This window comes from Haliaeetus albicilla, chromosome 4 (assembly GCF_947461875.1).
Source record: "Haliaeetus albicilla chromosome 4, bHalAlb1.1, whole genome shotgun sequence".
Classification (NCBI taxonomy): Eukaryota; Metazoa; Chordata; class Aves; order Accipitriformes; family Accipitridae; genus Haliaeetus; species Haliaeetus albicilla.
Genome location: NC_091486.1, coordinates 39,660,861 through 39,688,491, shown reverse-complemented (window position 1 = coordinate 39,688,491; position 27,631 = coordinate 39,660,861). Strand labels below are relative to the sequence as shown.

Here is a 27,631-nt window from a genome sequence, read left to right as displayed (position 1 = left end):
TTCCAACTCCAGAGCTGAGGCTTGTCTCTTCTGCCTTCTGGCTGGAAACCTGACATAGCTGTAATGCAGCCAGCTATCTTATTTGCATATTAAAAAACCTCATCACTGGTGATGATCAGCTCTAAGCAGAACCGATAAAACCTTTGAAGGTTAGGGAATGCCTGTACCCTTTTATGAGTCATTACTTCAACAAGAAAAAGACTTGGTTGTTACTCTGTTTTGTTCAGTTATTGGGTTTTCTTTTAACCTTTGTCAGTTTTTCAAGACAAATGCTTCTGCAACACCAAGGTAATAAGCTCTTTTAAAAAAGCAACCAACATCAATACTATCTTTTTGAGATAATAAAAGTTTTACTGGTGACTCCAGAGGAATCAGAACAAGGGCAGTGCTGAGTACTTTTGGAATCACACCCTGAAAGTAATAAAGGCAAATATTAGCTCCCACAGCAAGATGAAAGGATGTATGTGCCTAAGTCCAGTTTTCTTAAAACAGTTTTTCATTTGTTTTGAGGTGTTTTGAAACAATTTGTGCTTTGCCATTTGTGCTTGATGAACCTGATAAACAGCATTCTTTCAATGATGATTGAGAGCTATGTACCAAGGCAGCTTCATTAATATAGCCAACCAAACTTTACTTTATTTTTCCTTACTTGGGATGGAGCAGAGCACAGTTGAACTGTATTTAATGTAATAAACATAAGTGTTCCTTCTCCAAGAAACTGTATTCCATCTCAATACTATTCATGAGTTCACGAGTCCTGTGAAATTTGATTAAGTTAGCTAATCCAAACCATTTCTGTCTTCACAACTTACATAGGTGAAAATCTAAACCCCATCATACAGAAAGCCAACAAATGGCTAAAATGGTTTAACAAAGGTGTTAAGGCTTTGGGAAACAAAGAATTCAGGTACAGAAGTCACCATTTAAAATAACCTAAAATTATATAGCTGTCCATGTGTGAGTGTGTGTGCGCGCACACACACGCGCACGCACATGTATTACGCACACACACATAGCGTGTGTGTATATATATAAAAAGCCTTCCAATGAAATCACTCAAATATGGAACCTTATTACTACTTGTCAAGAGGTAGGAGAAAGGGAATGTGCTACACTGGTAGTTTACAAAAGAATTAAGACAAGTTTTTTGTACTGGTACAGAAAGAACTTGGAGAAATGAACATTGAATTATAACCCTAGAATGGAAATCAGTATAGAGTATCATTAAATAAGGTATATGCTTCTCAAATTTGGCTCACATGTCACTTTTCATAATCTGCTAGGTAGTGTGGGTACTTGCTGGGCCCAGCGTTTCTATTTTTCCACTGCTGCAAATGATGCTCAGTGCATTACAAAGTCTTTGGTACTTTTCTGCATAGACCGTGACTCATACTTTTTTAGATCCAGCATGTATATGTATTTACTGTTTATTCTATATGACTGTATTCAGTTGCCTGAAGTCTCAAGGGCCTCCTATCAAATGCAAATGTTAGCTAAGTCCATTGGAACTGAGTAAGTACACATTGCTTGGCATTATTGAGAATATCCTAAGTGCAAGAGATTGTCAAGGAAAGCCCTCTGGGACTTTCCATGTCAGAGTATCTTGAAAAGAATGAGTGGGTTTTACTGCTTATCTAAAAACCTTTACAGGAGAGGGAGAAGGTCTGTCAAAGAGGCTGCATCAATCTGGGAATGTAAACCAACCAAACCTTCTGTGTCAAGCTCAACAAAGTCCATCATACTAGCAGTAATCTAGGAAAGTCTGTGTAAATGTGTGTTCTTGTAAGACCCAGGTAGATGCATTGGCCTGTGTGCCATATTTAGCAGCTGGCAGGACTGGAGGGTGGCTTATGCCCCAGGAATTGTTAGGGGTGTTTCACTGTGACTACCTCAGTAGTGCTCCCTGGCAGAGAATATTTTGGGGACAAAAGGCTGCAAACTGCCATGAGTGTCAGAATCAGATACTTCATCATTCGAGCAGGTCCTAAAGCCTAAACCACAGTTTGATGTTTTGGCATCATTAGTGTTGTTTCCAACCATCAGTAGCAGACGTAAAATCTCCCCCAAGGTGTCTACATGTCTAAAAGAACAAGGGCTCACCTTCAGAGAAGAGCCAAACACTTGCTGGGTTTTTGCCGATGCCAGAGTGGACTCCAGCAGGTTGCTATAAATGCACTGTCGTACTGGGAGCACCTGTGCATCAGCGTGTGTGTGTGCTCAGGGCTCAGCTGTGCTCCTTCTTCATCTTCCCCCATGAGGGAGCCGACACTGCAAGCTGCCGGTGCTGCAATCTTCCCCAGCCAGACAGAAGACCTGATAATGGTCCCACTTCAGGGATAATTTCACTTGCAACCCTCCCTGCTGCTTCAAGGCAATCAGCAGATGAGGAAGACAAAAGGGCGGAGTGAAATGAAGATGCTTTGAAATAAAATCAGTCCCCTGCCTCTGTGCTTGTTTCACACCTTGGATCTGCCAACTCTGGCAATCCCCTTCATTTACATCAGTGCTAGACAGAAGAGAATATGGCCAGTGAACTCTGGGAATAAAGCTTTTCTGATTCCCGTCTTTGCAGGCTTTCATTGTCACATCACTATTAAGAAGCCAGCTGAAAAGGCCATGGCATCTTAACCACTATGATAGAAATACTGCAGACATATCAATCTTAAGTGCTGCTTCTCCTTTCTTCTTTTTCTTTAGCCTGAAATGCATCCTACCCCTTGCTTCATGTTCTGATCAAACACATGCAGAAAAGCTCGTGTTAGAGGCCTTTGAATTACACGGTCTTACTGTTAAGATGAATACAGCCAGTGGCTGCCAGCACAGGGCTCAGCATCTACTGCTGAAATGTAATAAGCAAATGTTGTACCAGGGACCACGCATACTTCAACTCTCCGAGGACAGATACCTCTGTGCCTGGCATTTTGACTCGTATGCTGAAATAATACTAGTATTTACTGTTTGCAGAGCCTTCCCATACTGGTATCTTGTAGCTGAAGCTTCTAAAATTAATTGTAATTTGAAAGCTGAAGTTTCTAAAATTAATTGTAATTTGAAAGCAGCCTTCTCTTCCATTTACCTGAAATCAACAAAATCAGCCTGGGGTTTTTAAGCTGGGCATCTTGCAGTGGGAATCTCAAAAGTGCTTAACTGTCTAAGGAACAAAATTTTCCGTTTAGGTATATGTTACTGAATTTTTTTCTGCAATGCTGAAAATCTGTTTTCTTTCCTTCCAAAAATAAGACATGAATTCAAGCATTAGCCAATCATGCTAAAGTCACGCTTTGCAAGAGCATGTTCCCCTGTTACCACATCCACTTGTTGGATTTAGTCCCATAACTGAAGAGCTAGCGCTTTGCCCTTCAGAGCTAGAAACCTGAGGTACAGTTCTCAGTGATGGTGCAGGAAATAAAGCAGGAAATAAGGATTAGACTTCTTGCCTAAAATGCCTCTAGATTGGTAGACAACTCCACTCTGACCAGCTTTGGGGAAAGTCTGGTGAAAACCTGGCTGCTTTGATCTGTCTCCTCGATGGTCTCCTTGATTTTGTTGTTAGCAGGAACTGGACTAGCCCCCCCTTTGTACCAGGTGAGCTCTTTTGCAGGATTTGACAAGAACTGTAGTATTAAATCAGAATTTTCAGTAGAGCTTTACTTGGAGATTTTGTTTCACAGAAAAGCCTGAAGCGTTTGAATTATGCATTGAGGTTGCTTGCATAGCTAATAGCATAGGTTCAAATAAATCAATGATGCATTTAAAAATACTGAAACTGTATGGATGCATGTTCATGATGGAGTTCGGGTAATACAGATCAAAAAATTACTTTCCATTTTCAAGATTAAAAAAAATATAACACTGCTTTTCAAGAAATTATTCAAGAAAAATGCAGGACTGCGTGTTGGCATGTGCCCAGAGTTGTGAAAACTGAACTCTGTGAAAGTTAAGCCCATTTTAAAGTATTCTTCCGAACTGAAATTTCTGCACAGACTCTGAAGTACTGTGAGATCTGTAGAGAAATTTCCCTTGACTTGATCTGGCTTTTTGACTGAGCCCGTCAGCTGTGAAAAAAGCTGGAATTTTTGGCAAGACATTTTTTCAAGCAGATCAAGTTCAGTTACTTGCTATTCAGAACATAGTACTCCTTTGTCGTTGCTTTCTATCTAATTGCACCTAGTAATGTAAAAACACTTTCTCCATTGTTACATGATGCACAGGGAGAAAAGGCTTGGTCTTCAGCTCTGTACCTGTGATTCAATAAATCCCATGATGTATTCAAAGGAAACACTGCTTTAAAATGTCTTCCCTCCTTTTTACCTATTGATTCCTAGATTTTTCAAGGGCAAAAGAAGCCTTGAAACATCATTAGCTCTGATTTCCTGTATGCAGAGGCCCTGAAGTATCATCTTGTTGTCTGGCGTTGAGCTCAGTAACTTTCCTAATGACAGCATATCTTCCAACCTGGCTTTAAGTTTCAGAAGCAGCCCCAGCCCCAGTGTGGCTGGAGCTCCTGCAGCCGCTGGGTGGGTGAGCGTTGGGCTTCAGTCCTCTGTACACTCTCCTGGTACTGGTCTGAAACTTTGCAGAAGTGCAGCCATCCCTGAAGAAGCTGGTTACTTCCCTGGTATTAAAAGAAGTAATACTAGCTGCCTTTATTTCTGATTTGAACACAGTTTTAAATTGCAAATGTTGCATCTTACACCTCCTCCAGCTAGCTCAAAGAGCTCTCTCGTTAGCATTTTCTCCCTGCAGAAATGGCATGTACCATGTAATCAGCTCACCTCCTGATCTTTTTTTCATAAGCTGAAATAGATAGAGGGTCTCACATCTCTCACAGTAAGGAATTTCTTTCCAGCCCCACAATAATTTTAGTTGCTTGTCCTTGTAAAATATCTGTATTTTTCAATGTGCTTTTAGAAGGTGGAAACCAAAGTGTTTATAGTGTTTTATTACTGATTTAACCAATATCCTGTAGAAGTAAAATTGTATTCTTTGTGTTTCAGCTTCACATGAGGAACCTGGTATTCAGGCAGTTCTGACATCTGTGTGTTTTAGAGACTCCCTGTTTTCCAGAAAATGCCCGTATGCTTTATTCCAAAATACACAATCTTATGTTTGGCTGTATAAAAGACATTTGGTGTGAATGAGTCCAGCTTACCCACCAGTCTGGCTAACTCTCTAATACTGGCAGCTCTTCACTGTAATTTGCTGGGATTTCAGTCTTCCTGTCATCTGTACATGTTATTGCCTGGGATTTTTTAATAATTTCTAAACCTTTGGCTGGAATATTAAAAAGCATCAGTCCTGTGATGATCCCTGGGGAACCACACCCCAACTGTATTATAATTGCTCATTTACAGCTACTTTTGGAGAGCTCCCAATTACCTGGCTCTTAATGCATTTTTCATGTGTTTTATTAATATTGAAACATAGAGACAAATCTAATTAAATGTTTACCATTTAGCCCGTGCTTTGCATTTTAATTAAAGGAACAGAAAACAGACTAGCCAGCTGCACAGTTGCTTATGAAGTCAGCTCTCTGTTCTCCTGGTGCAGGTAATCCAGGCTGTGATTGAACTTACCTGGGTGCAGGTGTGTTTGGAAGCATTATAGCTCAGTTTGACATACTTATCTCTGTATAGTATGTATTTGGTTGATGTGAGTCAGTGCTGGCTCCATATTCTTTTGTGGGGTTGTTTTTTTCCTTTCTTCATTTTCTCTGTCACACTGTCTTTATGAGTTGCTTTGTTTAGGTTAACCTGCTATCCCATTGGCCCTGATAACTGAGAGTTTGCTGGGCCATATTCTACTGCAAGTTTTCCCACATGCTAGCAAAAGGAGTAATAGAGTTTCTAAAAAGAGACTTCTTTAAAATATTGCAGAAATGGGAACAATTTGGTAGAAACTTAATTTAGTAGAAATGTCTCTTTATGTCAGACTAGTTTAAGGCCAAAAGCTCCTTACTTTTTTTTTAAATTGGTATAGGAGAAAATCAGCCACGTGAATACAGGAACTTTCAGCATACACAGTATATTCTCATAGTGTGTTTCACAAAAAGCATAAGCTGATATTTGCATGGAATCTTGTATAAGTGATAAGCTTTGTTCTCCACTGGGTGTTAACAGTCTGTGTTTGGAGTTGCTGGCAAGGGATGTAGGTGAATTTGTGTACGGCCATTTGTTGCATCTACAGAATGAGGTCTGATGGGTAGCCAGCCCGTTGATTTAATGCTCAGTAGTGACCTTGTAATTCTTCACAGAGCACAGTAACTCATTTTTTGTACCAGTACTGGCAATATTAGGAAAGGATCATTTTTACACATAGTGACTTACCTGGAAATTTATACTCGGGTCAAACCATTGGGTATTTAATTCTGAAGTAACTATGTGATAGTTACGAAAAATAGGGATTCCTCAGATCCTTGCAATCTCTCCCAAAAGTCCCAAACTTCTGCCAGTTCTCAGTTACGCTGTGGCTAAATTGTAGAAAGTGCTACACATGGGCACACCAGTGTTTCCAGCTGGACCATCCAAAATGCTCTTGCGCAGGACCAGTTGGGAAACCATGCTCATGAAGTGGGTGCTTGTTTTGGTTTAACCCCAGCCAGCAACTAAGCACCACGCAGCCGCTCACTCACTCCCCCCCACCCAGTGGGATGGGGGAGAAAATCGGGAAAAGAAGCAAAACCTGTGGGTTGAGATAAAAACAGTTTAATAGAACAGAAAAGAAGAAACTAATAATGATAATGATAACACTAATAAAATGACAACAGCAATAATAAAAGGATTGGAATGTACAAATGATGCCCAGTGCAATTGCTCACCACCCGCCGACCGGCACCCAGCTAGTCCCCGAGTGGTGATTCCCTGCCCCCACTCCCCAGTTCCTAAACTAGATGTGGCGTCCCATAGTATGGAATACCCTGTTGGCCAGTTTGGGTCAGGTGCCCTGGCTCTGTCCTGTGCCAACTTCTTGTGTCCCTCCAACTTTCTCACTGGCTGGGGATGAGAAGCTGAAAAATCCTTGACTATAGTCTAAACACCACTTAGCAACAACTGAAAACATCAGTGTTACCAACATTCTTCTCATACTGAACTCAAAACATAGCACTGTACCAGCTACTAGGAAGACAGTTAACTCTATCCCAGCTGAAACCAGGACAGGGGTCTTCGATCAGAGCGGGAGGGAGGACGGAGCCCTTTCCCTCGGGTGTAAAAATGTCATTGCTTAGTAAAGATTCGGGGGAGCTGAATGCAGTATAAGTACAAGGAAAGCTTTCCTTTAAACCAGTGGATGCTCCTCTGTAAATCAACCCCCCAGCCCTCAGTACCAAGACACAGGTGATATAACCACTTTTTGTCCAGTTACTCCCGCAAGATATTTCATGCTTTTTCAAAGCACAAGGATTTTGCTCTACAGAAGGCCAGAGTAACAGCAGTATATTTATGTATGCTGGCAAAAAAAAAGAGGAAAGTGACTAATTCACGCTTAAAGTCAACTTTCAGAATAGCTAGTGTATCATTTCTGTGTACATGCAAATTGGAAACTACCTATAGAGAAAATGGCATTCCAGAAAGTATACCCTGAATTCATTCGTTATTGCAGAGTTTGTTAAATTATAACCTTTCATTGAGGTTATTACTTGAAGTTCAGTTAACATTTTAAATGTATGTTTGGAGACCAGCAAACGGGGCCTCCACAGACAGGTGGTCTCAGTACAGAATATGTTCACTGCTGCCAGTGTCACTGTGGCAAAGCCAGGAGGAGAAGCTGTTCTTTTTGATAAAAAGCCACAAATAACTAAACTATTTTGTGAAAGCTCCTTCCATGTAGAAACCACTTCATGGGCTTGCAGCATTGCATTTTAGCAGCAGTTACAGTTTCATGGATATCTCAGTTGGAAAGAAAATTTATATCAGAGCTGAATATAGACAGCCAGGAAGTCCCACAACTGCCTTTTGTTCAGCGTATGTGGGGGTTGCTTTTCCTACTATTAAGGAACCTCTAGTCAGGACAGAATTCATTTATTTACCTGGAATTGAAAGACAAATACAGCAATAGAAGAAACTGATTTTAAAGAATAGTTTTTGCCAAGCATATGTAGCTGAAGATGGAGGAATACATGAAATCCAGTGATATAATGAACTTGTTTTGCATTAGTATAGCAAGCTGAACTGCTTGAAGTTGCCCGTAATGTTTTTCCTCAACCCAGAACAGCATGTTTTGAATAAAAGGGAATCAGTTTAGTTTCCTTATAAATACCTTTAACCAGCATTTTCAGAAGGGATTTGTCAATTGGTGAATGCCCTTGAAACAGATTTGAAAGGCAGGCAGATATGGAATTTAATGGAAATACAATGCCTCTAACTGTTGAGTTCACTGAATAAAAAGTAAGTAACAAACACGAGTATACCTGGCTAATACGAATAAATAATGCAGTGAGGGACAGAACTCCTTAGGCTGTCAGAGCCTAATCCAGGGATCTAGCAAGGGAACTGCTACAAAGCTGGGGATCTTTGGGAGTCATAGACACAGAAAGGAGGGCACTGATAAAGCCAGCATTAACAGTTTCTGAAGAACTTCTGACATGGGCATCTCTTTGCAGTGAGATATATATTTTTCAAAAAGATAAACAAAAAATGCCCAACCCCAAAACCAACCCCCTCCCTGCCAAAGTGCTGACCTGTTCTGAGTATCTTCCTTCCTTCTTATAGCAGTTAGAGGGTGAAAGTCACCCACCAAGTGACACAGGTTACCATGCTGATGTATAAAAATACTACAAAGTGGCACTAGTTCTGTAGCTACAGAATTTAAGTAGTGCTGCATGTAGTAGTGTGTGGCAACTGTTGGTAAATGCTTATCTTTAATGGCAACCTGTCTGTGTATAACATACTACTGTGTACCACCTGTTTATAAGCAGATTGGTGTTTAAGCAGTATATTGCAAAAGGGAGAGATTTTCAGTTTAAATGAAAGCGTCCCTTTCCATTATAAGCAGCTTGCTTTATCACAAACACCAGTGTTTCTTGAAAGTAGGAAATAAACCCCAAATATTCCAAATATTTAAAATAGTCCAATTGAATGGTAATTGGCAGATTTGTAGTGAGTGGGTGGGTGGGTGGGTGGAATTGGTCTTTCACAGCAAGCTCCAGCTGCTCTAGCTAGCTGCCTTTGAAGAGCTTCTTAGGGAAGGAGGAAGAAAAGAAGGACTATAAAATCAGCTGCTTAATTGCATCTACTGGTTCTTGAAGATGCTGTGTGCTTCCCACCCTTTTGAAGTTGTTTGTTAGATCTGCAAGATGCACGTTCCAGCTACCAGCTCAAAGTGGGCTTGGTTGGTGCTGCTGCGCAGGGCATGAGGGTAGGTGTATTGCTCACAGGCAGTGGGTGGGTGCAATGTTGGGACTAGCCAGCTGGCATCACGATGGGCTTCTCCTGACAGACTGTTCTGTTGCTTGCAAAAAACCACAAAATCACCCCAAACCTTTATTGCTATCATATCTGCATTTTTTTAAGGATTTTGTTACACATGCCTGTTTTGGCAGAAATTCTCAGAACTGTCACTGAAGTTCCTGTCCTACTTTTGTGGACAGCCTGACTAAGGAGCTCTGGCCACTGGTCTGCTCAAACCCAGGGCTGTTTCAGGGGCTTCTGTCTGATCCCTTCACACCTCCTTTAGGGAAGAAGACAGTGTGGTGGCTTCAAATGAAGCTGAGTGACTACAAGAGAAGTTTCTGTCTGCTAAGCAACAGACAAGGTGTAACGGACAAGGAAGTAGCAAAGCAAAAAAGAAGAGTGTATTTTATGCTCTTGCAATCCCTCATGCTTTCTGTCCCTGTGTGTAGGATCTCCACATTCATATCTCCTTGGGTTCACATCTCAAAATCTTTCTGATCCTCATGTAGGAACTTGTAATTGACTTTCAAAAACTGATAAAAGCCATCATCAGTGAAGTGTTCTGGCATAGGGGAAATGTTGGGAACATTTGCAGAGTAAGATACTTAATCCAGGGGTTTTAAGTGGTTTTATACAAATCGCTACATATGAAAACAACTTCGTACTGAATTCATCGCATTACACCTACATGATAGTCACAGAATGTCCACAACATCACCTCTCTGCAGATCTCTTGATAGCTGAAGATTATCCAGGAAATTGCAGTCTGAAATTTGTTTGTATGATTATTTTCATTAGCAAACACTGAATCTAAATACTAGAGTTTGTGCCCAGGCATTGTTTTCCAACAGAGAAAGGGCTTCTGTTGTCCAAGTATTGTTTTGTAATAAACAGTTTTGTTTCTAATAGCCAGAGATACATTTTGAATATGCAATTACATTTGAATAAGCATATTATGATACTTATCCAAAGTTTGTCTAAAACTGGACTCCAGATTTCATGGACTCCAGAAAAGAGGGAGTTCTTTTCTAGTATTCCCATCTAATTGAGTCAAAAGTTGGTTAGAACATTAGTACACCTAACTGCACCCAGCCAGACTCTAGGAATATTACATGACATCAGGAAAAAATAAAATTAGTTTTAAAAGCCACTTCAATTTCACCTTCTCGTTTCCTTTCTTTGAGGTTTTTACTTTGTTTAAAAAATGAAAACTGTATGCCCCTCTGTTCAAACTTTATTACTGATTTAGCAGCATTACAGGAACATTATTACAGGACATTATTTTGACTTACGTGGTATTGACTGACTTGATCTGTTTGAAGGGTGGAGGAGTTGGTATTACACAAACACAAGAACACCCCCAGCTTTGGTACTTACTTTTCAGTGTGTCTTTGAGTTTGTTGAGAACCTCCTTTGAAAATTTGCTCTAACAGTGCAGAGATTTCTCACCCAGTGTTACACATTGTGTCCAAAAAAGAAACCCTTATCTGCATCCTTCGGTTCTCAGCCAAGATTATGCATCAGGCAGTAAGTCTGCTGCTTCACCTAAGGACAGATATCTGTCTTAAGATTTATTACAGGCACTGATACACAGGTGCACTTGTGATTGCTGTGTTCAGTAAGAGTCACTGCTGCTTGGCTTGTTGTGGTTTTTAATTTCATGTGTTGTCACACCACAAACAGAAGCACCTGTTGCTGTGAGCCAGAATAAAAAGCACCTGGGCTGAGAGCTAATGGGCAGTATTTTAGGGCAAGGAAGGATGTGGGTGTTGCAATGTTAAGCATTGCAGTGGCTGCTTCTTAGATACAAAATTCATGTACTTCCAGATGCCCCTATGCAGAGGAGGGAGCCCATTAAAATAGTACCTGCCAGGAGCAAACCAGGGGGGAAATTCTGAAATGAATACAAAGGCATAGAAGATGTTGGCTTTTTATGGTCTCTGCCTGCTAGGAATCTGCAGTGCCTACTTGTCTGCTGCCTTCCCCTCACAGACCTGTCTTCTGCTCACACTCAAATTTCCTCAATAAGAAGGGCTTTTCTCCCCTTTATGAAATACATTAGCAGTTCAGGCGTTCCCCAGGACGTGGGGGAGCAACGTTCAGTTTCCTACCTTGCCTGAAGGCATTCAAATCTGTACCTCCTATCTCCCACTTCCCAGTGGAAACTGCCCCAGGTTGGTCTGAGTTGGGGTCTTTTCTACTCCTTCTTTTGAAATTCTGAGTAGTAAGTAATCATCAGTCAGATACAGAAATAGTCCTAGGGGCATGGATTGATATTTAGATGTACCCCTTCTCCAGTGATCATAACCACTGAGCTGTGGGGCAAGAACCCAAGGATGGTTGCATGCTGTGTCCAGCTCTCTCCCTTCAGGGCCGGTGAGTTCCCCGTGTCATCGGGAGAGCTGTCGTAGGGAGGGATGGCTGCCTGCTCTGTGCTCTCCCCTTCCAGAGAAGAGCCTGTAGACTGTTTCTTGGGTTGCTGTCCTGGGAGGCGAGAGTCTTCATCACAGTAAGCAGAGGAGAAACCGGAGATCATAACCCCACATCCGAGCTGAGTGTTAACATCTGCAGAGGGTGGAACATCACCCTCTCCTTCCGCACAGAGGAAAGGGAAAATAAGAGCTAAGTCTGTATTGAAGGATCCAGGGTTGCTGTGATCCATGTGTTTTAAGGATGGTCCATATGAGGGAAGGTGTTTCATTTTGACCCCAGTGTAGACCCCCATTAGGGACCAAACTGCTCTGCTGTTCAGGAACAGAGGTCCTGCTGCAAGTGTGCGAGGATGGGCAGTTATCTATGGCTTATTGGAGGGGAATATATTTTTTTAACAATAATGGTTACAAGGAAAGGTTCCTGAGGGCTTGTTGTTTTTGATGAGCCTGCCAAGCAGCAGATATGACTTGACCTATCCTTTTAGCCTTCTGGCTGTGTCTCCCCATTTGCTCAGGATCCCTGTGTGTGTGTGTTCAGAAAGGCATTTGATGCTGATTGGAACTAATTCACCACCACAGTGGGGGGAATTCACTTACATTGGTCTGTGCTAACAGCTATAAGCAGTGATAATTAATAGCTCCTAATTGCTTAATCAGTGTGAAGTTTTAGACTATGTCATATATGAAGGTTTTATTTTGTGTAGATGACTAAACCCCCAATTAATGCATTGAGTCGTATAGGCTTACCAGTGCTGTCTGCTCCAAGTGGAGAAAAATAACCAGTGTCTTCATTACCCCCCTGAAGTCCCTTTCCGTAGTCATTACTGCGGCCTGAAGACATTTTTCTGTAGCAGCTGAAGTAACGTTACAGTGAGCTTCCTATCAGTTCAGAGCTGTCAGCGATAAATATGAATCCACCGGCCTGAGCCTGTTCGGTGCTGCTGACATGCTCTTCTTGGCTTTCCATTTATTCCTTTACCTCTGGTGGCCAATCTCTCTTAAAATCAAAACTGTCTGCCACCAGTGTATCTAGCGATACTCTGTAATTTCGCAGTTCTCAACAGATCCCTGGTCCCTCTGCGCACACGAGGCTTGTCTCCATCCCACATTACTCAAGAAAATGTGTTCCCCTTTGGTATTCAGGCTTTGTTTTCTTGAGTGCTGGTTCGGTTTTCTCTCTGTTCCCTCTCCTCACTCTCCCTCACACTGTCCCTGTATCTCTTATCGTGCCTGTCTTTCAGGGCATATCTCTTGGATTGTTTTCATTTCCCAGACCTATTTTCCATGCCAGTTTCTTTTCAGCTGCCTGTGCCTGAGTCCCTCTCCATTTGTGTGCGTCTCTCTTCTTATCTACTGAGGAAGATGAGGGGAAGATAGAGGCCTAGGATGGCAGAGTTGGAAGTCCCTATTGGAAGCAAACATTAGAAGGAGTTTGCTTTCACTGATATTGAGCACCCATGGTCCCCGGATGCACCCACCTGGCAGTTAGGGTGTGGGCACTAGAAAAATTTGACTTATGGATGGTGGTAACATCCACAAAAGGTGCTGTGCTTTTTCCACACTGTAAGTATTCAACATTGATGAACACTATGCGAGTTTTCACTATAAAGGGATCCTGTTAATATTTGTGCAGGGAACCTCTATTGGGCATGGAGACTTCGAGGTAGAAGCAACGACACAGATATGAGACAGAAAAGTGAGCTGAAATGCTGCCATTTACAACAACAGAAGTAACAATATCAGTGCAGGTATGGCTTGTTAAAGAAAAGCTTGAATTTTATGGGACTAATCCCATGCTGGAAAACTATTTCGTGATACATCCCGAGGTAAACTCAGCTGACATCAGTGAAAGCAACCTAGTTCAATAGCAGGAGAGGAATTGACCCTTAGATTTCTGTATCTCATAATGCTTCTACAGAGAGTAAGAGAAAATAAGCACTAGATATTTCTGTAAGATGCTTTCTTCTTTTACAGAAAGTTTTACTTTCTCTTGCTATATGTGTCTTTTCTGCCATAAAGAAATGAAATCCTGAAAAGTGTGAGTCTCTGTTAGGTAATTAACTTTCAAATCAATAGAAGAGATCCGAAAGCTAGCACAGGGCTGGTAGAAAATGCAAAATGATTTTTACTTAGCAAAGAAGTGTGAATGAATGAATGAATGACAATAGGAATAGTCAGACAAGGACACAGAAAGCATTACAGCCTGATAAAAGCAGAACAATCCTTCATAACAATAGTATCTTTAATTCTCGTTAATGCTGCGCTGTGGTGTTTGAGTTATATTTTGATTTTGTTATCTCTTCATACATAAAACTAAGGAGTTTTAGCTGCCTAGAAAAAACACGCAAGCATATTTAAACCTTCTGTCCCATTTAAGCAATGGAAAGAAGAGGCTGGGACTCTTACTGCAGAGTATACCTGGAACTTCTTGGACCTTAGGGCTAGTTACATCTAGAAACATCTAGATGGCATCTCTAGCATTTTTGTAGGAGTGAATTTTTGAGGCAAAAGATGAGTTCATAAATAGCTAAAAGAAGCTAATAAATGATTTATAGGTGTTTTGATAGTTAATCAATTATTTTAGACTGTTAGATAAGTAAAGAGGCTGCTTTTAACCATGGCTTGTAACCATCAAAGCCACTTTATTTTGTGTGTGTTTTATTCGCACTTTAGTATCAGTGTGTTGCAGATATGCTAACATTTATTAATGATTTATTAACCTGATAGAAACCATCTGTAAATGCAAGCTTTGTGCAAAGTGAGACCACTTGATCTCTTATTTCTGCTTTCCTTCTCCTACTGAGAGAGGTCTGCTTGATGCAGCTGGCATAGCTGATGGGGAAGAAGCAGTGTTTCTCCTCTGTACTACACTGAGCTGCGAGCTAAGAGGAGGACTTCATTTTTCTTGTATTGTCAGTAACTTAATCCTTTGCAGTTTTACTGTTCCTGAAGTAATAAAGTCAGTCTGGAGCCAAAGGAAAGCCCTTCTCAATTCTCAGGAAAGCACAAGGATGAAGTAACCTTGGTCTTTCCCAAGCTAGTGAGGAGATGTTTTCTGCTGGTGACTTTCTCCAGCTGGGAGAGCAGAAGCATCTCCCACAAATAAAACTCTATCCTGGAAGTTACAACAATGATACTCTGTACCAGAGTCCATAATGAAGATCTGTTGCAGTAGTATTGGCCAAGGGAAGACGAGTCAAGGAGATGAGCCATTGGTTTTCCGCATGGAATTTGCCAAAGCAATATTAATTCTTATGTTCCAGTGGGAATCTGCCCTTTGTAAACTTAGATTTCATAACAAGCCCTGTAAAATTACGTAAGCCTCCCTTTAACTCCTTCCCTCCTCCTCTGCAATCTAATGAAAAAAATGTCATCATGTATGCAAAACAATGCTACTATTCAGGAGCAGAAATATGCTCTAGCATCACACCTGTAATGGGGCAGGAGATTTTTCCAGGTTCTTCCTCATCTCACTTAGAAAAGAAAAAAACCCTGTTTTTTCTAATATGCCTTCACTAATGTGCAAGAATTAAGTGAATGGGCAAGGTAGCGCTTACAAGGTAGAGCCCTGCAGAAATTTTTTTTTGGCCAAATTCCAGCTAATTCTTGAATCACTATTTGATTGTAATAAGAACATACATGATGAGTTGTTGTAGATGGGCTGTTTTACTGCTGCTGAGTGTTCCTAGGTCGCACCAATTGCCACCAGGACTTTAGGACATTTAGCATCTTTTGATGTCAAGGACTAGTGGATGAAGGATTCTACCTCTTTACTCGCTGCTGCATCAAAACAAAAGGAAGAACACTTCTGCAGTTTCATGGTTTGCTATTTCTTCGTTAGTTATTTCTTTTAGCCCTAACTGCTGTATGTTGGAGAGGTTTAGAATATTTCAGAGACACAAGGAATAATTTATTTTGTACCACAAATCATTTGCTATTTTTTTTCTGAAATCTGTCAGCTCCCTACAATCTAAAAATCCTAAGAAATACATACAGAAAGATCTTTAAGAAGTAGTATAATTATTCCAAGGACATCATCAGTCTTAGGGCCAATAGATTTATTATTGTTTAAGCCTGATGCACAAATCTAATTGTGAGACCTGTTCCTCACATGAATGCTCTGTATGGTCCTGACTACTTATGTTGACTTCCATGGGACTACTTTTGTGTTAGATTTACAGAGCTGATCTTTAATGGGTAGCAATCCGTCCTTATTACAATGGGGAAAAACAGGTGAAATACTGAGTTATGTGAGGGCAGAATCTGGACCAGTTCATACTGAGAGCAAAGAAAGTTATTTTTCTTTTTAAACAAACAAACCAATATAGACACACTATTTGGAGGGAGTTTGGTTTTTGTTTTTAATTCTCAGTATATTTCACCTTCAAAAGGACATGTAACAATGCAATTCAGAGGTGTGCTGCCTACAAGCTCAGCTCCTTGTTGTGTCTGTGCAGCTAAGAAAAGTGAAAACAATAAAACAGACACTTTGAGTTCCCAATGAGAAAAAAGGAAACCAGCAGCCTTTTCTTGCTTTATTGTTAAATATCTCTATTTAAATGCAAATGATCATCTGACACTCCAAAAAAAGTCGTGTACCAGGAAGCAGACATGCAGGTTAAAAAAAAAATTTAAATTATTTTTGAAGATGCTGGATTGCTTTTATTTCCAGGAGGAATAGAGGTGGCTAAATACATTTTTGGTTGCGTACCGAGGATCAGCTCAGCATGTAGAAGTTTTGAATACGAAGATTTTTATTTTAAATGTAGCTTCTGTAGAAGTGTGGGTGGAGTCCCCAGTTAGAGATCACTTGGAGGGATGCTTGAAGTTTCTTCTGTGTTATCTCACCGTATGTATTGCAGTGGAAAGCCCAGTGCATACAGTATGTTTTGGAAGGCGATAGAATTGAGGGACGGTGTCCTGGGTTCAGCTGGGATAGAGTTAATTTTTACAGGAACCTGGGAGGTGGGGGGCATAGCCGGGGCAGCTGACCTGAACTAGCCAAGGAGCTATTCCATACCATGTGACATCATGCTCAGTATATAAATGGGGAGCGGGCCGGGGGGTGGTCTTGACTTTCGGTGGGGGAAGTGGCAGAGCGTCGGGTCCCGGGTGGTGAGCAGTTGCACTGTGCATCACTCTTTTTGTGTACTCGTTCATTAGTACCGTCGTTGTTGTTGTAATTTCTTTGTGTTGTTCCAGTAAACTGCCTTTATCTCAACCCTCGAGGTTCCAGGGTTTTTTTTCTTTTCTCTCCTCCGTCTCCCCCCCATCCCACCGGAGGGGGGCGGGAGGAGTGAGCGAGCGGCTGCGTGGTCCTTTGTTACCGGCTGGGCTGAAACCACGACAGTCCTTTTTGGTGCCCAACGTGGGGCACGAAGGGTTGAGATAACGACAGATCTGGCCAGAGCGTGTTGAAACAAATTTGTCATAAGCATTTCTTATACTAGATAAATAGATGTTAGTCACAATGTTGATTCAGTTGTTTACATGGTGGCGTTTTGTAAGCTCTTATATGCTCTATGTATTGCCTGTAGTTGCGTATCTCATCTCTGGGAGAATGATTGGGATTATCATTTTGCTGTACTGGGCAATGTCGACTTGTGAAATGATTACATCACTGGTCATGAGGTTAAGCTGGTATCTGTATGAGGCAGTGATATCATTTCCATACTTTGGGCACCTTCTGTCGGATTTTATTGGTAATTACACCCGATCCATGGGGAAGTTAGGGGGGGGATACTTCCCCCCGTCCGTTCCCCTCCCTTTTCTCCTTCCGACTAATTACAACAGCTTTCGAGAATTTTGAATATCCTTGGGATGCGCAAGCCAGTGTGCTGTTAGTGCTATGCCTCCTGACTATGTTTCAGGTCTTGTTTAGGGCTACAAAAAGGCTCTTTAAGAGTACCACCCAGAGATCTGTCCCAAAGCTGGATATTCATGGGTGGCACGGCATGTGGGAGGATGTGGGCAGGTATCTAGAGAACTTCTCACCTCCAGTGACTTGGAAGTTCACTCCCAAACAACTACAGAACCCTCATGAAGTGATAGAATATTTGAAAGGAAAATGCTGTGGCTATCCCAGAGACACACAACTCACTACACTGTGCTGGGCCCTGGCCAGTATCTACCAAACCCTGCTTGATATTATGCAGCACCCCCAGGGGGAAAAGGGGGAAAAGATGGAAAACAGGACAACATGCACCGTGGCTACCCCTACCCCGGTGACAGATACTGCCACTAAACCAGAGAACCAACCTGTGCCAGTATCAGTCGCCCCGTACAGAAAAAGAAACACACAAAGATATCAGTTCGCTCAGTGAGAGATGAAGATGAACCAGGGTCATCACGAGAACAGGAGGAAGAGGCAGAACCTGAAATAATTACCCAATCTCTATCCCTGAGTGAGTTGCGTGACATGCGAAATGATTTTAGCCGCCACCCAGGTGAGCACATTGTTACCTGGCTGCTCCGATGCTGGGATAATGGGGCTAGTAGTGTGGAATTAGAGGGTAAGGAAGCCAAGCAGTTGGGATCTCTGTCTAGGGAAGGGGGCATTGACAAGGCGATTAGGAGAAAAACACAAGTCCTCAGCCTCTGGAGGCGACTTCTGTTAGGTGTAAAGGAAAGATACCCCTTCAGGGATGAAGTTACATGTCACCAAGGCAAGTGGACCACCATGGAGAGAGGTATCCAGTACCTGAGGGAATTAGCCGTGCTGGAGGTGATTTATAATGATCCAGAAAATGCGCAGTCACCCACAGATCCCGATGAAGACCAATGCACACAACCGATGTGGCGGAAGTTTCTACGAAGTGCACCACCAACCTATGCCAACTCATTGGCAGTAATGTCCTGGAAAGAAGGCTATGGACAAACGGTGGATGAATTGGCTGTCCAACTCTGGCAGTACGAAGGAAGTCTCTCTTCCTCCCTACGGGCCTGTGTCTCAGCTGTAGAGGAATTGTCCCGAGAGTTCCAGCAATTCAAAGTGGATATGTCCTCCTCCTCACCTGTACAGGCCCGCATTGCAGTTATTGGGAGTAAGCGTTCCTGTGCCCAAGAGAGAGGAGAGAGAAAGTACACATGACGGGCTAACCTGTGGTTTTACCTGCGTGACCATGGAGAGGACATGAGGAAGTGGGATGGAAAACCTACCTCAGTCTTGGATGCATGGGTACGGGAGTTGCGAGAAAAAGCAACCAGAAAAGAGGATTCTTCTTGGAAAACTGCTCCTCCAGTTTCCCGTGAGCAGTCCTCCGGGCGCAGTAGATAGGCTGATCTCATTTCTGATCCTCTTGAAGGGACTTCTGATTCACGTGTGCGAAAAGTGAGTAACGGACATTCTAACCAGGATTAGAGGGGCCCTGCCTCCAGCCAGGTGGAGGAAAGGGACAACCGAGTCTGCTGGACAGTGTGGATTTGATGGCCTGGCACATCAGACCCACAGGAATATAAGGCTCTAGTAGACACTGGTGCACAATGTACCCTAATGCCATCAAGTTATAAAGGGGCAGAACCCATCTGTATCTCTGGTGTGACAGGGGGATCCCAAGAGCTAACCGTATTGGAAGCCGAAATGAGTCTAACCGGGAATGAGTGGCATAAACACCCCATTGCAACTGGCCCAGAGGCCCCGTGCATCCTTGGTATAGATTATCTCAGGAGGGGGTATTTCAAGGACCCAAAAGGGTACTGTTGGGCCTTTGGTATAGCTGCATTGGAGACGGAAGAGATTGAACAGCTGGAAGAGATTGACCCTACCTGGTCTCTCCCAAGACCCTTCGGTTGTGGGGTTGCTGAAGGTTGAAGAACAACAGGTGCCAATTGCTACCACGACGGTGCACCGGCGGCAATATCGCACCAACCGAGACTCCCTGATCCCCATCCATAAGCTGATTTGCCAATTGGAGAGCCAAGGAGTGATCAGCAAGACTCACTCACCCTTTAATAGTCCCATATGGCCCATGCGGAAATCTAATGGGGAATGGAGACTAACAGTAGATTATCGTGGGCTGAATGAAGTCACGCCACCGCTGAGCGCTGCTGTGCCAGATATGTTAGAGCTTCAATATGAACTGGAATCAAAGGCAGCTAAGTGGTATGCCACAATTGACATTGCTGATGCATTTTTCTCCATGCCTTTGGCAGCGGAGTGCAGGCCACAGTTTGCTTTCACTTGGAGGGGCGTCCAGTACACCTGGAATCGACTGCCCCAGGGGTGGAAACACAGCCCCACTATTTGCCATGGACTGATCCAGACTGCACTAGAAAAAGGTGAAGCTCCAGAGCACCTGCAATATATTGATGACATCATCATATGGGGCAACAGAGCAGAAGAAGTTTTTGAGAAAGGGAAGAAAATAATCCAAATCCTTTTGAAGGCTGGTTTTGCCATAAAAGAAAGTAAGGTCAAGGGACCTGCGCAGGAGATCCAGTTCTTAGGAGTAAAATGGCAAGACGGGCGTCGTCAGATCCCTGCGGATGTGATCAACAAAATAGCAGCTATGTCCTCACCGACTAATAAAAAGGAAACACAGGCTTTCTTAGGTGTTGTGGGCTTTTGGAGAATGCATATTCCAAATTACAGTCAAATTGTAAGCCCTCTCTATCAAGTGACCCAGAAGAAGAACGATTTTAAATGGGGGCCTGAGCAACGACAAGCCTTTGAACAAATTAAGCGGGAGATTGTTCATGCAGTAGCTCTTGGGCCAGTCCGGACAGGACAAGATGTTAAAAATGTGCTCTACACTGCAGCTGGGGAGAATGGCCCTACCTGGAGCCTTTGGCAGAAAGCACCTGGAGAGACCCAAGGCCGACCCCTGGGGTTTTGGAGTCGGGGATATCAAGGATCCGAAGCTCGCTATACTCCCAACTGAAAAAGAGATATTGGCAGCATGTGAAGGAGTTCGAGCCACTTCAGAAGTGGTTGGTACTGAAACACAGCTCTTAGCACCCCGACTGCCAGTGCTGGGCTGGATGTTCAAAGGGAAAGTTTCCTCTACACATCACGCGACTGATGCCACGTGGAGTAAGTGGATTGCACTGATCACACAACGGGCTCGCATAGGAAACCCCAGTCACCCAGGAATTTTAGAAGTGATCACGGAATGGCCAGAAGGCAAAGATTTTGGAATGCCGCCAGAGGAGGAGGTGGCACGGGCTGAAGAGGCCCCGCTGTATAATAAACTGCCAGAAAATGAGAGGCAATATGCCCTGTTCACTGATGGGTCCTGTCGCATCGTGGGAAAACATCGGAGGTGGAAGGCTGCTGTATGGAGTCCTACACGACTAGTCGCAGAAACTGCTGAAGGAGAAGGTGAATCGAGTCAGTTTGCAGATGAAAGCCATCCAGCTAGCATTAGATATTGCTGAAAGAGAAAAGTGGCCAGTGCTCTATCTCTATACTGACTCATGGATGGTGGCAAATGCCCTATGGGGGTGGCTACAGCAATGGAAGAAGGGCAACTGGCAGCGCAGAGGTAAACCCATCTGGGCTGCCACACTGTGGCAAGATATCGCTGTTCGGATAGAGAAGCTAGTGGTAAAAGTACGTCACGTAGATGCTCATGTACCCAAGAGTCGGGCCACTGAAGAACATCAAAACAATCAGCAGGCAGATCAGGCCGCCAAGATTGAAGTGTCTCAGGTGGACCTGGACTGGCAACGTAGGGGTGAGCTATTTATGGCTCAGTGGGCCCACGATACCTCAGGCCATCAGGGGAGAGATGCAACATATAGATGGGCTCGAGATCGAGGGGTGGACTTGACCATGGACACTATCGCACAGGTCATCCACGAATGTGAAACATGTGCCGCAATTAAGCAAGCCAAGCGGCAAAAACCCCTGTCGCATGGGGGGCGATGGCTGAAATATAAACAGTGGGAGGCCTGGCAGATTGACTATATCACACTCCCACAAACCTGCCAAGGCAAGTGCCATGTGCTTACAATGGTGGAAGCAACCGCTGGATGGCTGGAAACATACCCTGTGTCCCATGCCACTGCCCAGAACACTATCCTGGGCCTTGAAGAGAAAATTTTATGGCAACACGGCACCCCAGAAAGAATCGAGTCGGACAACGGGACTCACTTCCGAAACAACCTCATAGACACCTGGGCCAAAGAACATGGCATTGAGTGGGTATATCACATCCCTTATCACGCACCGGCCTCCGGAAAAATCGAACGATACAACGGGCTGCTGAAAACTACATTGAGAGCGATGGGGGGTGGGACTTTCAAACATTGGGATACACATTTAACGAAAGCCACCTGGTTAGTTAATACTAGAGGATCCGCCAATCGGGCTGGCCCCGCCCAACCAAGACTTCCACATACTGTAGAAGGGGATAAAGTCCTTGTAGTGCGCATGAGGAGTATGTTAGGAAAAACAGTCTGGGTTAGTCCTCCCTCAAGCAGAGGCAAACCCATTCAAGGGGTTGTTTTTGCTCAGGGACCTGGGTACACCTGGTGGGTGATGCAGAAGGATGGAGAATTTTGATGTGTACCTCAGGGAGATTTGATTTTGGGAGAGAATAGCCAGTGAATTGGGCTGTATGATATTTAACTGCTAAATACCCTGCCAATACATGTCATTGTATCTATAGTGTCTATATACCATATCAAGGGTATTACTGTAAGAATTACCCAAATGACTGCGGGATGGACTTTGAAACTGAGCCAAGTACAACAGCGATAGAACTTGAACTGGCACCCAGCAATTTCCTCAAGATCAACATCTTCGACCTGCAGACCAAGGGCGTGGGTTGCACCAAATGTACTAGCCACAAGTTCCAGAGGCAGCATACAACAACCCAACATCTCACACCATCTCTCTTATCCTGAAGAACTGTTACAACAGATGGAGCCCCAAAGTCATGGACTAAATAAAATCAATGGACACATTAGAGGGATAGCCCATAGGCTAAAGGAATACCATTTGCGTGTGTGTGTGCGTGGGGGGGGGGGGGGGGGCGGCGAGTCCATATACTTATATATATAAGACAAGGAAAGTGGTAGTGGTTGATTGGAAAATGTAAGATCTGGGCATGATGTAGATGGTATAGAATAAGGGGTGGATAATGTCCTGGGTTCAGCTGGGATAAAGTTAATTTTTACAGGAACCTGGGAGGTGGGGGGCATAGCCGGGGCAGCTGACCTGAACTAGCCAAGGAGCTATTCCATACCATGTGACATCATGCTCAGTATATAAATGGGGAGCGGGCGGGGGGGGGGTGGGGGTGGTCTCGACTTTCGGTGGGGGAAGTGGCGGAGCATCGGGTCCCGGGTGGTGAGCAGTTGCACTGTGCATCACTCTTTTTGTGTACTCGTTCATTAGTACCGTCGTTGTTGTTGTAATTTCTTTGTGTTGTTCCAGTAAACTGCCTTTATCTCAACCCTCGAGGTTCCAGGGGTTTTTTTTCTTTTCTCTCCTCCGTCTCCTCCCCATCCCACCGGAGGGGGGCGGGAGGAGTGAGCGAGCGGCTGCGTGGTCCTTTGTTATCGGCTGGGCTGAAACCACGACAGACGGAAAGAGGAAGAAGCAGCCGAACTGCTGCCTTATTCTGCCTCAGGAATATGTGGTTACAAGTGATCTGTGCAGTGCTTTATACTGCATCTAGCTGCAAGACCTCTGGCTTTCTTCCTAAACTCCAGACCCCTTAGCTAGCCAGGCATGAGACTTGACCACAAGGAAGGATCAGGCATAAAATAGAGTATTGCAAGAGGAGGCTTTGTTGTTCATGGGTTGCAGTTCCTCCCAAGCTGTCCCCAGCAAGGACGCTCCAGCTCAGGTGAGGACCAAGCAAAGCAAGTGGTGGAAAGGTTATCTAGGTGTGCATCTAGGGCCATACTCTTTCTCCTTCCCGCTTCTTCTGTTGGTCAGGGATAGCCAGTTTATAAAACCCAGTTCCTGGGGATCATTTTTATTCAGCTGAGCGAGCACCAAAATCAACAAACTGTATCTTATCAAGCCTCCTCTGTTAAAACTCTTCCTTTAATTTGCTGTTTACCTCACCTTGTTTTTAAACTTCCATTCTTATAAATGAATAGGGATTTATTTGCTTTCTGCACAGGGTTCCAGCAGTCTTTTAATAATCATAATAATTGTTATTACTGATTAAAGTTGCATTATTCATGCCAGATGGAGTCCCCTCCCTGTCAGCCAGAATGAGTTTGCTTTATGTAGTTATAGTACATTTGTGATCTAAATAAGCAGATGGCAGAATGTGACAGCAAATTATGTGCTGGTGATGTCAGCAACACTTCCCAAGTATAATTGCTTTAAATGAACATGAATGCAGCAAGGAGCTGGTAGTTTTAACAAGGTAGTTGGCATACAGTGTGGTAATTACCATACAACATCATCAATAGCGCCGTGAATGCTGTGCGAGCGCTGAGGGAAGAACGCTAGCTTTGAAAAAGTAGTGACAGAAAGTCCGACTTTACACAATTGTCGCAGTGGGTTTGCTCAGCTGTAGAACATCTCATAAGTATAAGCACACTGCTAAAAGAGGAGCAGTGTTTTCTTTTGGGGTGATCCAACCTTAGCTGAGAGACATTTTGCACTTTCTCCAACACTATCTCCCATGAGAGCACGTGAGAAGTATTTAATTTAGTGTAATGGAGCAGTGTTAACAGCAGCTGCTGCTAATACAGGGACTGAAAGGTAAGCTTCTGGATCAGGTTCAAAGGGGAAATTGGCTTAATAGAATCTCAGCAGTATTCAGTGATGAATAAAAGTTTAATCAAAGATGAGGTTAGGTTTCTGTGGTGAAAAGTGCAGCGATAAGGACTCTCTGTAAGTCTTCAACAATGCTTATGTTGGGTTTCTCAGATCATCCCTTCAGGTCTGGCTGGGTGTAAAGGGCTTGGCTGCCTACACCTCAGGCACTGCCACACCTGGGTTTTAGCAGCTAGCGTGCTGTAAGGCAGGCTCTCTGTGTGTACTCTGGGAACATTCAGGAGGGAGAAGCACTAAGAGCAGGAGTGTAACTGAGCTCTGGCCACGTCTGGATAGGAACTGCGGAGTGAGGTCTCCGTTCACTCACAGGCAGGACTGGTGTGGAACTGAGTGTTTTCTCAAATAACCTAAGATGTAGCCAGAGGAAAATGAGCCAGTTCTTCTGCCTGCTTTCCATTTCCTCGCACAGTGGTCAGCATTTAGCCATGAAATGGGAGATGTGAATTCAACTCCCTCTTCAGTCCAAGTGGGTTTCAGTCACTAATTACTAGGTAGTTTGTAAAAGCTACCATTGCTAACTCTTCCTCCTCCATCTGTATTTCACAATGAAAGCACCTACAGTTCCTTTTCTCAAGGGACTAAACTAGTCAGCATGTAGAAGGACAATGTAGAGCATCACCTCTAGGTTCTGAAGGAACATGAGGTTCCTTGAGAAGCTCAACCACAGGCAATTAGAGAACCAGCAGCCAGAAAGGGAAAGGTCCTGTAAGCTTAGCTGTTGCTGGGGTTAAATGGTTGCACAGGGCACATTTCCTTTACCATGATATTGGACATGAAGACTATGCAAGCTTTTTGGGGAGAGGGGTGGCTTTTAATCAAAGGCATTGAGTGTATTGCCCCACTGTTCAGATGAAATTGAACATGAGATAGATAGATATCCTTTCTAGCACAGCCATCTCTTCTCCTGTGGAGGAATGAGTGGGTCTTACATAGGACATACAGAACAATAGTAATATCACCAGGTGATGAAATTGTTCTTCAGTCCTCCAGACTTGTTCATCTTTTTTTGTTTTAAAATATCCCAGTCATTGTACATAGCAGGGAGGTATTTATGGTATAAGGCACTTAGAAAAGTAGCCAAATTTCATATATGTTTGACACCAATTCTGGCTATTTATCTGGGCCTTTTCACAGGCACTGTTTCAACCTTGGTAAAGCGTAAAAAACCCTCCAAAGATAAGATGAACCCTCCTCTTCAGCAGTTGCTGGATGTTGAAGAAATGAAAGGAAGCCACATTGCTAATCTCTCCCTCTTTCTGTCTGTCCTGCAGGTGGTCGATGCCACAAGTCCTGCACAGGCCGATGCTGGGGACCCACAGAGAATCACTGCCAGACCTGTAAGTATGCAGGACTCAGAAACAAAGGACTGAAAAATGATGTAACGGGGATCCTACTTTTTTTAATTGTGGAGGGATACTATAAATTCTGGTTTTAGTGTAATTCTAAAATATTTGAAATTTTTTTCTGTATGTTTTTACCAACAGATGACCTACATTTTTTTCCACCCATGTGAATTTATGTTTTTCTTTCCTCCCTTGTGCTTTCTAAAAATGCTTAAACTAACTTGAATTAGCTTTTCACTTCTTGACAGCAACACAGAGCATGGCTCCTGAGAATATTGATGGTTATTTTGGAATACACTGAAATGAATACTGCAGGAATAGAAAAAACTACAAGGCAGATTTGGAGATCTTTAATGATGGCCTGATGCTGCAAAGTTCCTAATGCCAAAATACTCTTTAATTTCAGTGGGAGCCTGGGAATATTAGTTATGTTGCAAAATTATTCTCTTTATAATAACTTTGGAATGTATTTCAGTTGTACTGAAAGAAAGAATAATAGGGGTTTTGTGAAGGAAGTAGTAAGTGAAGGGTTGTTCACAATGTCTGTCTGTCCTCTTGAATTTAGAGAGTATTAAAATGAATAAAAAAGAACTATATCGAGAGACTTTCTTCCTTGCATGCTTTCAGCTCCTTCAGGTAGGTACTAAAGAGCTAGAAGTGCAGTCACAATATTAGCAAATATAAGAGAGCAGAAAATTGAGAGCTGCCTTTTCCTACAAGTTCCCCCCCTTCCCCCCCCTTAAGGGAATAGAGCTATCCTTTACATTTCCTTTCTTTGAAATTTAGGAGGGTGGAAATTGGTTGCCTTTACTGGAGCCACTCTTCATAGGAAATGAAACAGTTGCTGATATCTCCCCCAGAGAGCACTGCTCTAGGTTGTACTTATTTCCTTGGCTGAGTTGTAGACAGGAGGAGGGGATTGTGACAAATTAACGGCTATCAAGTGAGCACACCAACTAACTCTCTCAACTGATGATAGCTCAATGTCATCTGCCTTTTTTGTTGGAAATACTAGGAACAGTGCAACTATGCCTTTTTTTTTTGACTACTTGGAGTACAAGATAAGAGGAAATTAGAAACGGCAGACAGCTTGACATGAACGTTTTACGAGTGAGCACAAGCAGGAAATCCAAGCTGACCTCCTGTCCATGGCAAAGCAAGGGGCACAGGTGACAGAGCTTTGTACCTGCCACCTTGCTGGGTGCTGCTTTTCATTAAGGAGCATCAGCTGATGTTGCTGGTAAAGCTGATGACAGTTACAGCTCCGCTAAAATTAATATGTTCTTATATTATTGTTTCATATTGAGCTTTATCTGTGGGTATGACTAAAAACGCTTTAGGACAGGTTGTAGGAATAACTGTATAATGAACCAGGTACAGTGATGCTAAGCAGATTCTTCTTTCTCTGAATTGAGTTGGTACGTTTCCTTCCTTTGCTGGCAGTCTGTATGAAAGCCCCAAAGAAGTCAGTGCTCAGAAAGTCTCCTTACATCAAGGTTATGTGCTGGAATAGGTAATGGAAAGCAACTTAAACCCTAGCTGACCAAATCATTTTATATCTGTGATGGGTTGACCCTGGCTGGACGCCAGGTGCCCACCAAAGCCGTTCTATTGCTCCCCCTCCTCAGCTGGACAGGGGAGAGAAAAAATATAACAAAGAGCTTGCGGGTTGAGATAAGGACAGGAGAGATCATTCACCAATTACTGTCACGGGCAAAACAG

The 27,631-nt window shown here is 43.2% G+C and overlaps 1 protein-coding gene across 5 annotated transcripts in view; it reads left to right on the top strand.

Moving 5' to 3' along the window:
* The window catches only part of ERBB4 (erb-b2 receptor tyrosine kinase 4), a 671,761-nt gene that overhangs the window by 440,766 nt on the left and 203,364 nt on the right, over window positions 1–27,631 (top strand). For all 5 annotated transcript variants that reach the window (XM_069782036.1, XM_069782034.1, XM_069782037.1 and 2 more), the window contains one exon: window positions 25,838–25,903. In XM_069782036.1, the coding sequence (XP_069638137.1) occupies window positions 25,838–25,903 (66 nt within the window). The remainder of the gene's footprint in view (window positions 1–25,837; window positions 25,904–27,631) is intronic.